Below are 10,790 nucleotides of genomic sequence, written 5' to 3' on the forward strand. Positions count from 1 at the left end.
AATAATTTGGTGTCGAATAAATCTGTGTCCAATAATTTTGTGTCCAATAATTTGGTGTCGAATCGTACTGTGGTCAAACGGAACACGCCCCTTGAAACAAGTACCTCGACCCGTGCCTCACCTACACTAAGACTGAGTCCCGGCGGTGGTCGTCTTCGGGGGCCATAAAACCACATAGCCTCCGTCTTGTAGACGGTCACCTTAAGACCCAGTCTTTCGATTCGGCTAACGACACAGTTAGTGCCTATCTCCGCTAAAATTCTAGCCCTCCTCCAATCGCTCCCAGAGGCCACTACGAGGGTGTCATCCGCGTAGTAGATGACACCCAGGTCTCTGGGCAGGGTGGCCTGGATCACCGCGTTGTACTCTGAGGTTCCACAGTAGTGGGCCCAAGACTGACGTCTGTGGAACCCCGCGAAACATTTCTCTCTTGTGCGGCGATCCGTTCCGGCCGGTATATCTTCTTTCCCTGCCGCGGAAATAGTCACCAAGGACTCTTCTCAGATAGGGTGGGACACCGTGGCGATTAAGCGTTTACCCTATGCTGTCTCAGAGAAGAGAATTAAAGGCGTTGGATATGTCTAGCGACACCGCCAACGCTCTCCCCCCCTACCTGACCGACGCGTCCGTGAGGAACTTTAGGCGGAAGATCGCATCCACCGTTGATCTTTTTTCACGGAACCCAAACTGGCATTCGGCCAGGTCGGGACTCACCCGCGACAGGTGCTTGGTGAGGCGGTTAGCGATAACGCCCTCTAAGAGTTTACCCGCCTCATCAAGCAGATATATCGGCCAGTACGCGGACGGAGAGTCCGCTGGCCTGCTCCCTTTTTGGAGGAGGACCAGTTTTACCCTTTTCCACTCAGGAGGAACCATCCCGTCCTCAGGCAGATGGTGAAGATCTGCCTGAAAAGGGCTCTCAGGGACTTCTGTACAAAGCCCAGCACTTTACCGGGCACGCCATCGGGACCAGGCGTGGTGTTCTTGCGCGTCATCCGATGGACGGCCCGGCGTATCTCCTCCTGCGTGACCCCCAGTTGATTGGACCATTCTACCGGTTTCAACTCTGGCTCCTGGGAGGGCCAATCACCCCTCCCGTCAGGGAACAGGGTGGAGACAACCCTCTCCAGAAGCTGGGGAGTCGAGACTCTGAGTAATCGGGGGGGTCCACGGCCGCAGCTTGTCCATGACAAGCCTGTATGGGCGTCTCCACGGGTCAGCGTCAAGGGTCTCGAGGAGCCCCGACCACGCTCTAAACTTTGCCTGGCTTATGGCGATACGAAGGGCTTTGCGTGCTTCGCGGTACCCTTTGTACGCCTCCGCTGCTCGCGCTGCCACGTCGCCAGTTCTTCGGGGACGGGCGCGGATGTACTGATTTCTGGACCGGATGCACGCCACTTTTAGAGAGGCTATTTCATCCTTCCACCAGTACACCGACCTTCGGTTCGGCAGACCGCGGAAGCGCGGCATTGCTGTGTCGCAAATGGCGATCAGCGTCTCCCGGAACCACCGTAGTTCCGCCCGGAGGTTGCGTGACTCGGGCGATGGTGAAGTTGGCCAAGCCACAACCTGAGCAGCGGCGGACAGGAGTTGTGAGTCCAATTTCTTGAGGACCCACCCTTGGGACGGGAGTCTTCTTACCTTATAGCAGCCCCGAAGGTGATCAGGTAGTACAAAAACACTCATCGTGATGTACCGATGATCTGATAAGGTCTCCATGTTGTCCCTGACTCTCCATTTGGACACACGGCGGACGGCGCTCAGGGAAGCAAAAACTAGGTCCATAATGGATCCCCCGTTGCTTCTGACGCACGTGTGCTGTGAGCCCCGGTTCAGCACGACAAGCCCACAGGCTGCCGCAAAGTTCTCTAAAGCTCTTCCCCTCGCGTCCGTTCTAGGGGAACCCCAAGTCACTGACTTAGAGTTAAAGTCCCCAAGGACCAGCACCGGACGAGCCGAATATCGGCAAGCAACCCGACTCAGCTTGTCCAAGAACGCTTCAAACTCGGGAAAGGGCCTTGTTGGCGAGAAATAGACTCCCACACAACCACAAGTTCCCCCCACTCGATCACCACAAGCCTCTTGCTTTTCTCCAGAGAAGAGAAGACAGAGGACTCAGAACCAACCCCCCTACGGAAGTATATCGAGACAGAGCCGTTCTCCGACCCCGACCACGACGGGTGGTCGGGGACGTTGTAGGGCTCTGCCTTGACCGCGACAACTTCGTTTAACTTTGCGAGGCTTTGGATCATAAGATCCTGGGCCCCGCGGAAGTGATTCAGGTTACCCTGGAGAAAGACAGCCATTACTAAGTGGGTGGCTTCTCCACCTCCATCTCCTCTTCGAGGGCACTATCGGTGAGGGGCTGGCTAGCCCCCTCCGCTGTCGTCGACACTCCCAGGACGGCAGCGGGAATCTCCTGCAGAGCGGGCTGTGACCCGCTCTTATTTGTAGCCTTCTGCTTCCCCTTTCGGGGGATCGGAGCGCAGGCCTTGCCTCCCAGACGATGGGCCAATGGGCGACCAAGGTCGACGCACAACGGACACTTCGGCGCCGATTTGCATCCTGCGACGCGGTGATCACGGTCGCTGCACCGCTAACACCGGCCCCTCCTGTCCTTTTCCGGCGTGGTATAAGTGCACGTCGCCATGACGTGTCCGCGCCGAAGACACTGGTGGCACTGCATGGGCCTGCGCTCCAATACTTCAATTGGCGCACGCACCCACCCCACCCGAAGGGCGCCGGCGTCCGCGATCTTCTTGGCCGCGGACACCGGACACTGTACCCAGGCGGTTAGTAGTCTACTGGGAGAAGCGCGAGCTCGGCCAACTTTCACATCCGTTGGCCGACAACTCCCAGTGGCTACCACCGCCTCCTTAACTTCTTCCGGGGTAACGAAATCGTCGAGGCCTTTGACCCGCAACTCGACGGTCTTTACTGGTCTCGCGACTCGCACGTCGGATGCCGAAGCCAAAGCGGACATTGCGACGCAAAGCCGGTCTGCTTTTTCTTTGCTGTCTTCTCCGGGAATTTCAATAATGAGCTCTCCGGTGATATCCCTCTTTGGCCGGACTTCGGTAATGCCGAAGTCCGATAATTTTTTGGTCTTTTTCATATTGGCCAACACCTCCCCCACACTCGCGTTAGAACCAGTGAGGGAAGTCAACGTGATGGCCGCAGACCGAGGGGGTTTGCCTATCTTCTGTTAAACAGGGTGCTGTCCCGGCTTGATCTCGGGGGCAATCGACTTGCCCCTACCCGCAGAAGAGGTAGCGGGTGTTGAGACTGAAGGGCCCCGCGTTTCCTTCCTTCTCTGCTTCCTTTCCACTACTTGAAACCGAGGCTCATTTTGTGGGGCTGGAGGAGGCGGTTGTTTGCGGAGGTAGCTAGGTGGACCCAATTGGTTTGGCACCAAAGCACGAGTTTTGCTGGTGTCTCCAGCGGGTCTCTTGTAGCCTTCTTCTTCTTCCTCCTCTTCTTTTTCCTTTTGGAAAAAGAAGAGCTTTTATTATTCGAGGAGGGTCACTCGCAACGGGGGATTTGTTTCCCGCCTCCGCTTTCTCCGCAGTGTCCTCCTTGTTCTTCCCTCAGTTGACGGCCATAAGACCACCCACCCCGCTGGATCCCAGTAATGGACGAGAGAGTCGGTAATAGAGCTGCTCCTAGAAGGTTGATAGTTGGTTTCTGACAGCTTTCATCACGCAACTCTCCATGTCCCTGAGAGACCTCGAGTTGTTATCCTTACCTCCCAGCAAACATGGGGGTTCGCGAGGTGTAACGGGCACCTCCGAATGCCCGTTTTCTGGCACCGGAGACGGAAACGGTCCAGATGGGTCTTCTTTTCCCCTTTCCGAGGGGAGTCGCGGTGAGCATAGTGCGGGAGACTCCGGTGGCGCACCCGAGCGAACCGCTCACTGACACCGGCAGATCGAAAAACCTGCAGTTCACGACGGAGGGCTTCGAGGTCTTTCTGCATGGCCGCCACTTCGCTCTTGAGCGTCTTGTTTTCGCGCTTGACCCGCGCAACCTTTGACTCCGCAGAGTCGCGGGCAGCGCGAAAAGCCGCCACCTCGTTCCGCATAGCGTTTACCTCACAGGTCAACCGGTCATTGGCTGAGTGGAAATGGACTGTTTGCGCTCTTTTGGTGCATGGGACAGTTCCCCATCTCTATTGTTTGTGACTGTAGGTCACAGGCTTTCACAAGCGCATTATTTGACGTCTCCCCTGCAATGCAGAAGACGTCAAGCCCGTCGTTGGATGACGACTCGAGGCTGGCCAGGACGATATCAGCCTTGTGCCGATACCTGAGGATCCGACCTCCCCGGTCCGGTAAACTACTAATCCTTTTGTCGTCCATACCCATAAAAAAAATAAAAGAGTGGTTTTATATCGGAGTTGCCTCTCCTAAATCGGAAACCCATGCCTGAGGAGCCTGATCTGCCCGGGTTTGAAATCAGGGTGTTCCTTCTTTTAGGCACACTCTTAGTCTGGCTGCTCACTAAGAACCTGTCCGGCAAGGGAGACCCTACCAGGAACCGAAGTTCCCACCGGCATAGCCTTTCAGATCATCACAGCACACAAGCTCGGGAACCACGTCAAGGTGGTGTGCCACTCCCAAGAACTTACCCTAACCTAATCTTTTTTTTTAACCCCAGGGGGAATGCATTACGCACACCCCACCCCAAGATGGGATGGGGTAGTGCGGGACTCCTCCTACCAGAGCTCACCCTGGCGGGGTATACCCATTAAAACCCCTGGGACGGCCGTCTTCTACCCATTGAGGCGCACCCCGGAACCCCTAAGGCAGAACAATCCGGGATGACGCCGGTAGGCTGGGGGCCTAACTGGGCCCTACTCCTTGGAATGAGAAGCAATTTTCTCCACGACAAAGGGAGAAGGCCCTGATCTCTCTGTCGTCTGCGGGCCGAGTGCAATGAGGGGGTTAAACCCCTCTTGGCCCCAAATCAAACGCCAAAGCGGACTTGCCCCCTTACATAATAATGTTGACCTCCCTCGATTCGAGGGAGGCCTTCCTCCCACACACCGCCTAGTCACCGCCGAACCAAGCCCTAACTAGGGCTTGGAGCAACGGGGACCAGGCTTCGCCTTTTTGTGCCCCGTGTGCCCCAAAAGGGCAGCTAAGGCTAGTCCCGCCTGAACCTTCTTTGACCCGGTGGGTGCCACCTTGGGCACCGACGATGACACCGCCAAGGCCGGGGTCGGCTTCTTAGAACCGGAAGGACCAGGTCCCCCGGAACTGGAGGAAGCCGGAGCCCCACCCTTCAACAACGGAAAGGTAGCTGGAGAGAATGTAGTGGACAAATCCCCAAAGGATTCAGTCTCCATCCTCTCCTCGGCCGAACCAGGGGCCTCTCCCTCAGGAGGAAGCACCCCAATCAACCGCCTCTTCTCCTGCCCGGCGACACCTTGCGCCATCTGCGACGGCCTCGCAAACGTCGTCGCTAAACCGCCGACTCGGGGGTTGGCACAAAGGCCCCCCAACACATGGCGGGCTTTTCGGCCCAGATCCACACATACCAGACACCGCGGCTCCGCTGTCGTACACTGCCGCAGGACATGTCCCCCCAGACCGCATTGGAAGCAGACTCCCGAGCGGTCCTTCTCGGAGACGGGGCAAAACTGCCTCACATGCCCCGCGCGCAGGCAGCGGTAGCACCAAAGGGGGCGGGCTTTTAGCGCTTCTATTTGCGCCATCATCCATCCCATCTAAACGTTTCCGACGGCGACCAGCCGCTTGGCCGCCGAAATTGAGCACTGGACCCAAGCCGTCCTAGGTCCGGAAGGAAGAGCCCGAAATTTTCCCAGGCGGATTTCTCTCTCCGGACACCCAACCGCCAAAGCGAACGCCGCCATCACTTTCCCGCGGGAGACTGTGCCGTCTATACCCCGCACTTGGATATTCCCGAAACGCGAGGGGCAACGGACCTTTCCTCCTGTCCCCGCGAGGACTCCTTCTATTTTTGCAGCCAAGGCATCGGCCTTGGCTGCCATGTCCGGACCTGAATCATCAAGTCCCCGGTCATTGTTTGGCGTGGACAAACCTCCTGGATCCCTAGAGGTTCAAGAGGTATCGCCAGCCGACACCTCTTCACGGCCTCAGCGAGGTCGATCAAAGCAGTCGGATCCCGAGCCACCACAATAGCGGCAGTCGTGGGAGCCCGGAACCGAACCCGCCGCTTCTTCTTTGTCGCCTTCTGAGGCTGTCCTTCTGAGGGAAGATCCCCAGAAGTAGGTCGGGCAGTAAGGACCAAGGCCCCAGACGTACCTGTCGCCTTCTTTTTGGCTTTGCGGCCGACCACTGTGGACCACGTGTCCGCCGCCCTTGACAAGATCGACGGGCCCGGGTCCACTACCTTCTTGGGCGTTCGGGAAGACAGAGCAGCCGACGGGCGAACGTCGACCGTGGCCGTCCGGAGACCGAGCGCAATCGCGCACCCGCCCCCTTGCAAGTGCGCGAATCTCCTACACTCGCCCGTCCCGCCGCCGAGGCAGGGGGAACAAACGCGGCGAATTTGGCGTCGAGGAGGGCGCCAATCTTCTCGAGAAGATCGTCAGGCACCCTCACCGACGCCGCCACAGGAGGGAGAGGAGGGAGCATACGCACCTTGGCCTGCAAGGCAGCCACCTCCTCTTTGAGGAGCCTGACCTCGAGTCGTAGCTCCTCATTCTTTTTGTATACTTGCGGGAGGACTGGAGCCGTCCTTGCCGCAAGATTATCTTTGAGACGGCAATAGAGCGTGTCCGCCACTCTACGGTCGTCCCGACCTGCCTCCCTGAGAGTCTTGACATCCGTGCCCTTGAGCCTCTTGGCACGGATCGCTACTTTGTCGCAGATCCCAACGGCCTTATAAATAAGGTCGATGTGGTCAACAGTGGAGCAAGTCTCGCACTCCCGCTCGACATTGCTTCCGCCTACACGGACACATGGCCGTCTGAGGCCACAAACGGACGCATCATCAGAGGTGCGCTTCGATTCCGACCCCGTGGCAGAGTGTTTTTTGGGAGGCGCCCTCGCAGCCTCCGCTGCCTGTCGCTTCTGGGCCAGGCGTGCCGTGCGCAAGGCCTCGCGGACCCTCCCAAGACCAATGTATTTGCCGTGTGTTGGAGGGCGACTGCGTCCATCCTTCTTTGCTGCGCGGGCCGCAGCCCAGGCAAGTCCTTCCTTATTGGAGGAAGGACGCTCAACGGCCTCATCTCCGGAGTACACCACCTCCATATCGTTTCCCGGAAAGGAAGCTTCTAATGACTCCGTGGAGAACACAGAGCCCATCGACGAAAGTGACTCCGATGAGTCAAGTCGCCGCAACACCACTTGGGGGTTGCACCTTCTTCTCATACGCAGCCCCACCTCGGGACTGGTCTTTGCAAACGCATAATAGGTGAAATCATCATAGGTGAAAGAGCCTGCGGTGCACTTTTTCACCCGCCCGTCGTTGGATGACGACGCGGGGGCACCCGGGACACTAGCTCCCTTGCGCCGGGAACTGGCCATCCGATCGACCTGTTCCAGTAAGTTCTGGCTGTTCTTAGTGCTCATTTCTATGGTTACCAAGAAGCGCTTTTATATCGGTCTTGAACCTGACCTAGGCCGGTTGCCGTAACCAGGCTACAAGCCCGATCTGCCCGGGTTTTCTGTCAGGGTATACTTTCCTTTAGTGCGGCTCCTTCATAGGGGTAACAAGCCCGCACGCCCGTTAACCCACACTTAGTCTGAAGGTTTATGGAAGACCAATCCGGCATAGGAGACCCTGCCAGGAACCGGAGTTACCGCCGGCACAGCTTTTCCAATCATTGCCCCACTCAAGCTCGGGGACCACGTCAAGGTGGTGGGTTCAAACTCCCTCGAGTCAAACTCCTCCGAGCAGCGGGCGTCATGTCGCCTAACCTAATCTAACCTAATTTAACCTTGTGTTACTACTATCATTTACTGTCACGATGCTTATTGCTTGTCACTTGTACTCTGTCTAATAATGTCAAATCGTATCGAATAATTTGGTGTGGAATAAGTTGGTGTCAAATCGTATGGTATCGGATAATTTTGTGTCGAATAAATCTGTATCCAATAATTTGGTATCAAATTATACTGTGGTCAAACGAAACACACCCACTTAGCCCCATTACTCGCTCCGGCGCAAAAGCCCGGAGTACACAAAGACACCGGATGCTTCCCTATTGTGGTCAATGTTGTCCCGTCATGTATGTCCCGTCAGATTACATTGATTGTGGCGATGCTAAACCGAGCAGATTTGCCAGCAGAGACTGACGATCAATGCCCGGCCGCATCATCACCAGCACACTTTGGGAACAAAATCTTGTTCCGTTTAATTACTGCAAGACGGTCAGACCACATGCGTACCACGCGCTCCGTGGGCTGCGAGATTCCATTTCAGAGCTACTGCACAGTGGGAACTCATTCGGGGGTTATAATACATACATGTTACATATAACAAAAAAGAACAAAAAAAAAAGAATTTGAACTAAATTCTTAAATCTAATTTAGTTTTGGAGGAATGGTGGGCTCCTGATGCGATTTTTAAAAATCTTCCAGCGACGTTCCAGCAAGACGACAGGAGAATGAATGTACGTGCAGACGCTCTGCAACGTCATAATATTCTATTATATACGTATTTAAATGTTCTATTATACAGGATATCCGAAAAATTTTGACCAAGCTAAAATGTGAAGTTAGATTGAGGTATTCTGAATAGAAATGTCATTTGTTGTTTTGCAAAATTTGCAATATTTATTGAGTAATTAAGAAAAAAAATCTAATAAGGAAAACGAGGATTTATCTATTTTGGCATATATACTTTTAAGTTGTAAGGAAAAATGACTTCTTTCATGCAATCTCTTAACCAGAAAAAGCAATAAGCGAGTAAACATGCAAGCGGCATATGACACAGCTTCTTGCAATCAGCTAAGTTTCAACTGAAACTTTTACACAGAGTTTGAACCATAGCTTTCCACGCTCATTATGTCACATGTATTAATTACATACTTAATAATACGAAATTTTTCAAAATGACAAATGATTATTTTGTTCAGATTGACTCAATGTATCATTATACTTTGGCTTGTTCATAATTTTTCTTTTTTTGAGAAATACTCAATTATTGAAAATAGAAAATAGCTTATATATAAATGAAATTTAATTTATTCTTTATCGTACTGACACACAATATCTGATCAATAAACTATCATTGTTTATCTTGTGATCTCATAATCGAGAATCTTGTTAAAACTGTTAACTTCAGATCGAGAATTTAGAAGACTTACTGAAAGAAAAGGATAATCAAGTTGACATGGCCAGAGCCAGACTGACTGCAATGCAGGCACATCATTGTAGCAGTGAGGGTGCACTTAGCAGCCTTGAAGAAGCAATCGGGGATAAGGAAAAGCAAATGGCACAATTACGCGAGCAAAGGGATCGAGCCGAGCAGGAAAAACAAGAGGAGAGGGAACTGCACGAAAGAGAAATCGCTGAATATAAAATGAAGATACACACTTTGGAGTCCGAGGTGAGAAAGCTTTCAAGATTTATATAGTGTCTCAAAATTTATGCAAATGGAATAGAGAATGTGATTATTTTTGCCCAAAGAAACACTTTTTTCTTATAGTTACTGTACGTCCACGACAAATGATGTTCGCGGAAGATTAAAATTAATTCATAAGTGCTCTTAGTTACGGGCCGCTCAAAAATGGCATGTTTTCTATTCACTTATACTCAGTCTTTTTATATATTGTTTTGTACTTTAAATTAGTTTTTTTTTTAAATTATGTGATTAAAAGTAATTAAAAAAAGTAAAAGTAATAAATAAAAATGCGTGCTGTCTATAAGAAAATTTACTTAAAGTATGATAAACTGTATAGTTATTATGATAAACGATTGGCAGGTAGAGAAATTGGGTGCGCGGTTAGAGCGAGCTCAAGCGGAGAAAGACAGGCTGGAAGCAAAGCTTGAAAGTTCGCAATCTGAACTTGGTAAAAGTAAAGCCGAACTGGACAAGGCCGCGTCGGAAGTTGGACGTAGTGGTGCCGATTGGGAAGCGGCAAAGCAGCGACTTGCTAGACTGGAGCTAGAAAATGAAAGGTTACGACATGATATCGAACGGTCGCAAACATATGGCAGAAGCACGTTGAACTCGTCGCAAGAAGTGGAGCGCTTACAAGAACGAGCTGACAAAGCAGCTGCCGAATTAAGAAGAGCCCAGGCCGAACTCAGGGTTACGCAAGCTGACAACGAGAGAGCACGTGCTGAAGCTGCGACTCTTCAAGAGAAGGTAATATCTTTTTTTATTGATCATTTACGAAAAGGAAGATCTATAAGCGTTAAAATAAGGAATAAAAAAAATAAGCATTTGAAATGTTGCATTATCACACTATTTTATGAAATTTTTAAAATAAGCTTAAAGGGATCTGTGATGTTTAGGCACGGTCGAGAAAGACTCACAAAGACACCCTGACTCGGTGCTAAAACAAGTCGTAACCAGGGGCCGTGTCGTTTCTTTCGAGAGACACGCAGAAAACTCTCGAATATAGATCATAAACAACTTTGTTGGATTATGCCCTAACATCTTTCCTCTTGATAGGTTGGCTTTAGGAGTAGGACTTGGGGTAAATATGCCGAATAGGGGAGCAGCTTCTGACAAGCTTGGTATTGACATATGTTGTCAAGGTCATTGCCCTGAGTGACTTTCTGAAGGTTTCATGTAATGCTCTCTGTTTGTTAAGTAGTTGTTAACAAAAATGTGTGAAACGGTTTATTGCA

General features: G+C 52.2%; 2 protein-coding genes across 2 annotated transcripts; one reads left to right on the forward strand and one right to left on the reverse strand.

The window, feature by feature from the left end:
• Positions 1-2,596: 2,596 nt before the first annotated feature.
• Positions 2,597-3,115, reverse strand: LOC109861443. Its single transcript, XM_020441097.1, has one exon. It carries the CDS (start codon positions 3,113-3,115, stop codon positions 2,597-2,599), a length of 519 nt encoding a protein of 172 aa, XP_020296686.1.
• A 5,176-nt stretch (positions 3,116-8,291) lies between these two features.
• LOC109861444 (ELKS/Rab6-interacting/CAST family member 1-like) lies at positions 8,292-10,496 on the forward strand. Its single transcript, XM_020441098.1, has 4 exons — positions 8,292-8,360; positions 9,277-9,540; positions 9,916-10,302; positions 10,452-10,496. The coding sequence occupies exons 1-4, from the start codon at positions 8,292-8,294 to the stop codon at positions 10,494-10,496; spliced, it is 765 nt and encodes a 254-aa protein (XP_020296687.1).
• Positions 10,497-10,790: the final 294 nt, after the last annotated feature.

This window comes from Pseudomyrmex gracilis, unplaced genomic scaffold, assembly GCF_002006095.1.
Source record: "Pseudomyrmex gracilis isolate BER0280 unplaced genomic scaffold, ASM200609v1 scaffold_764, whole genome shotgun sequence".
NCBI lineage: Eukaryota > Metazoa > Arthropoda > Insecta > Hymenoptera > Formicidae > Pseudomyrmex > Pseudomyrmex gracilis.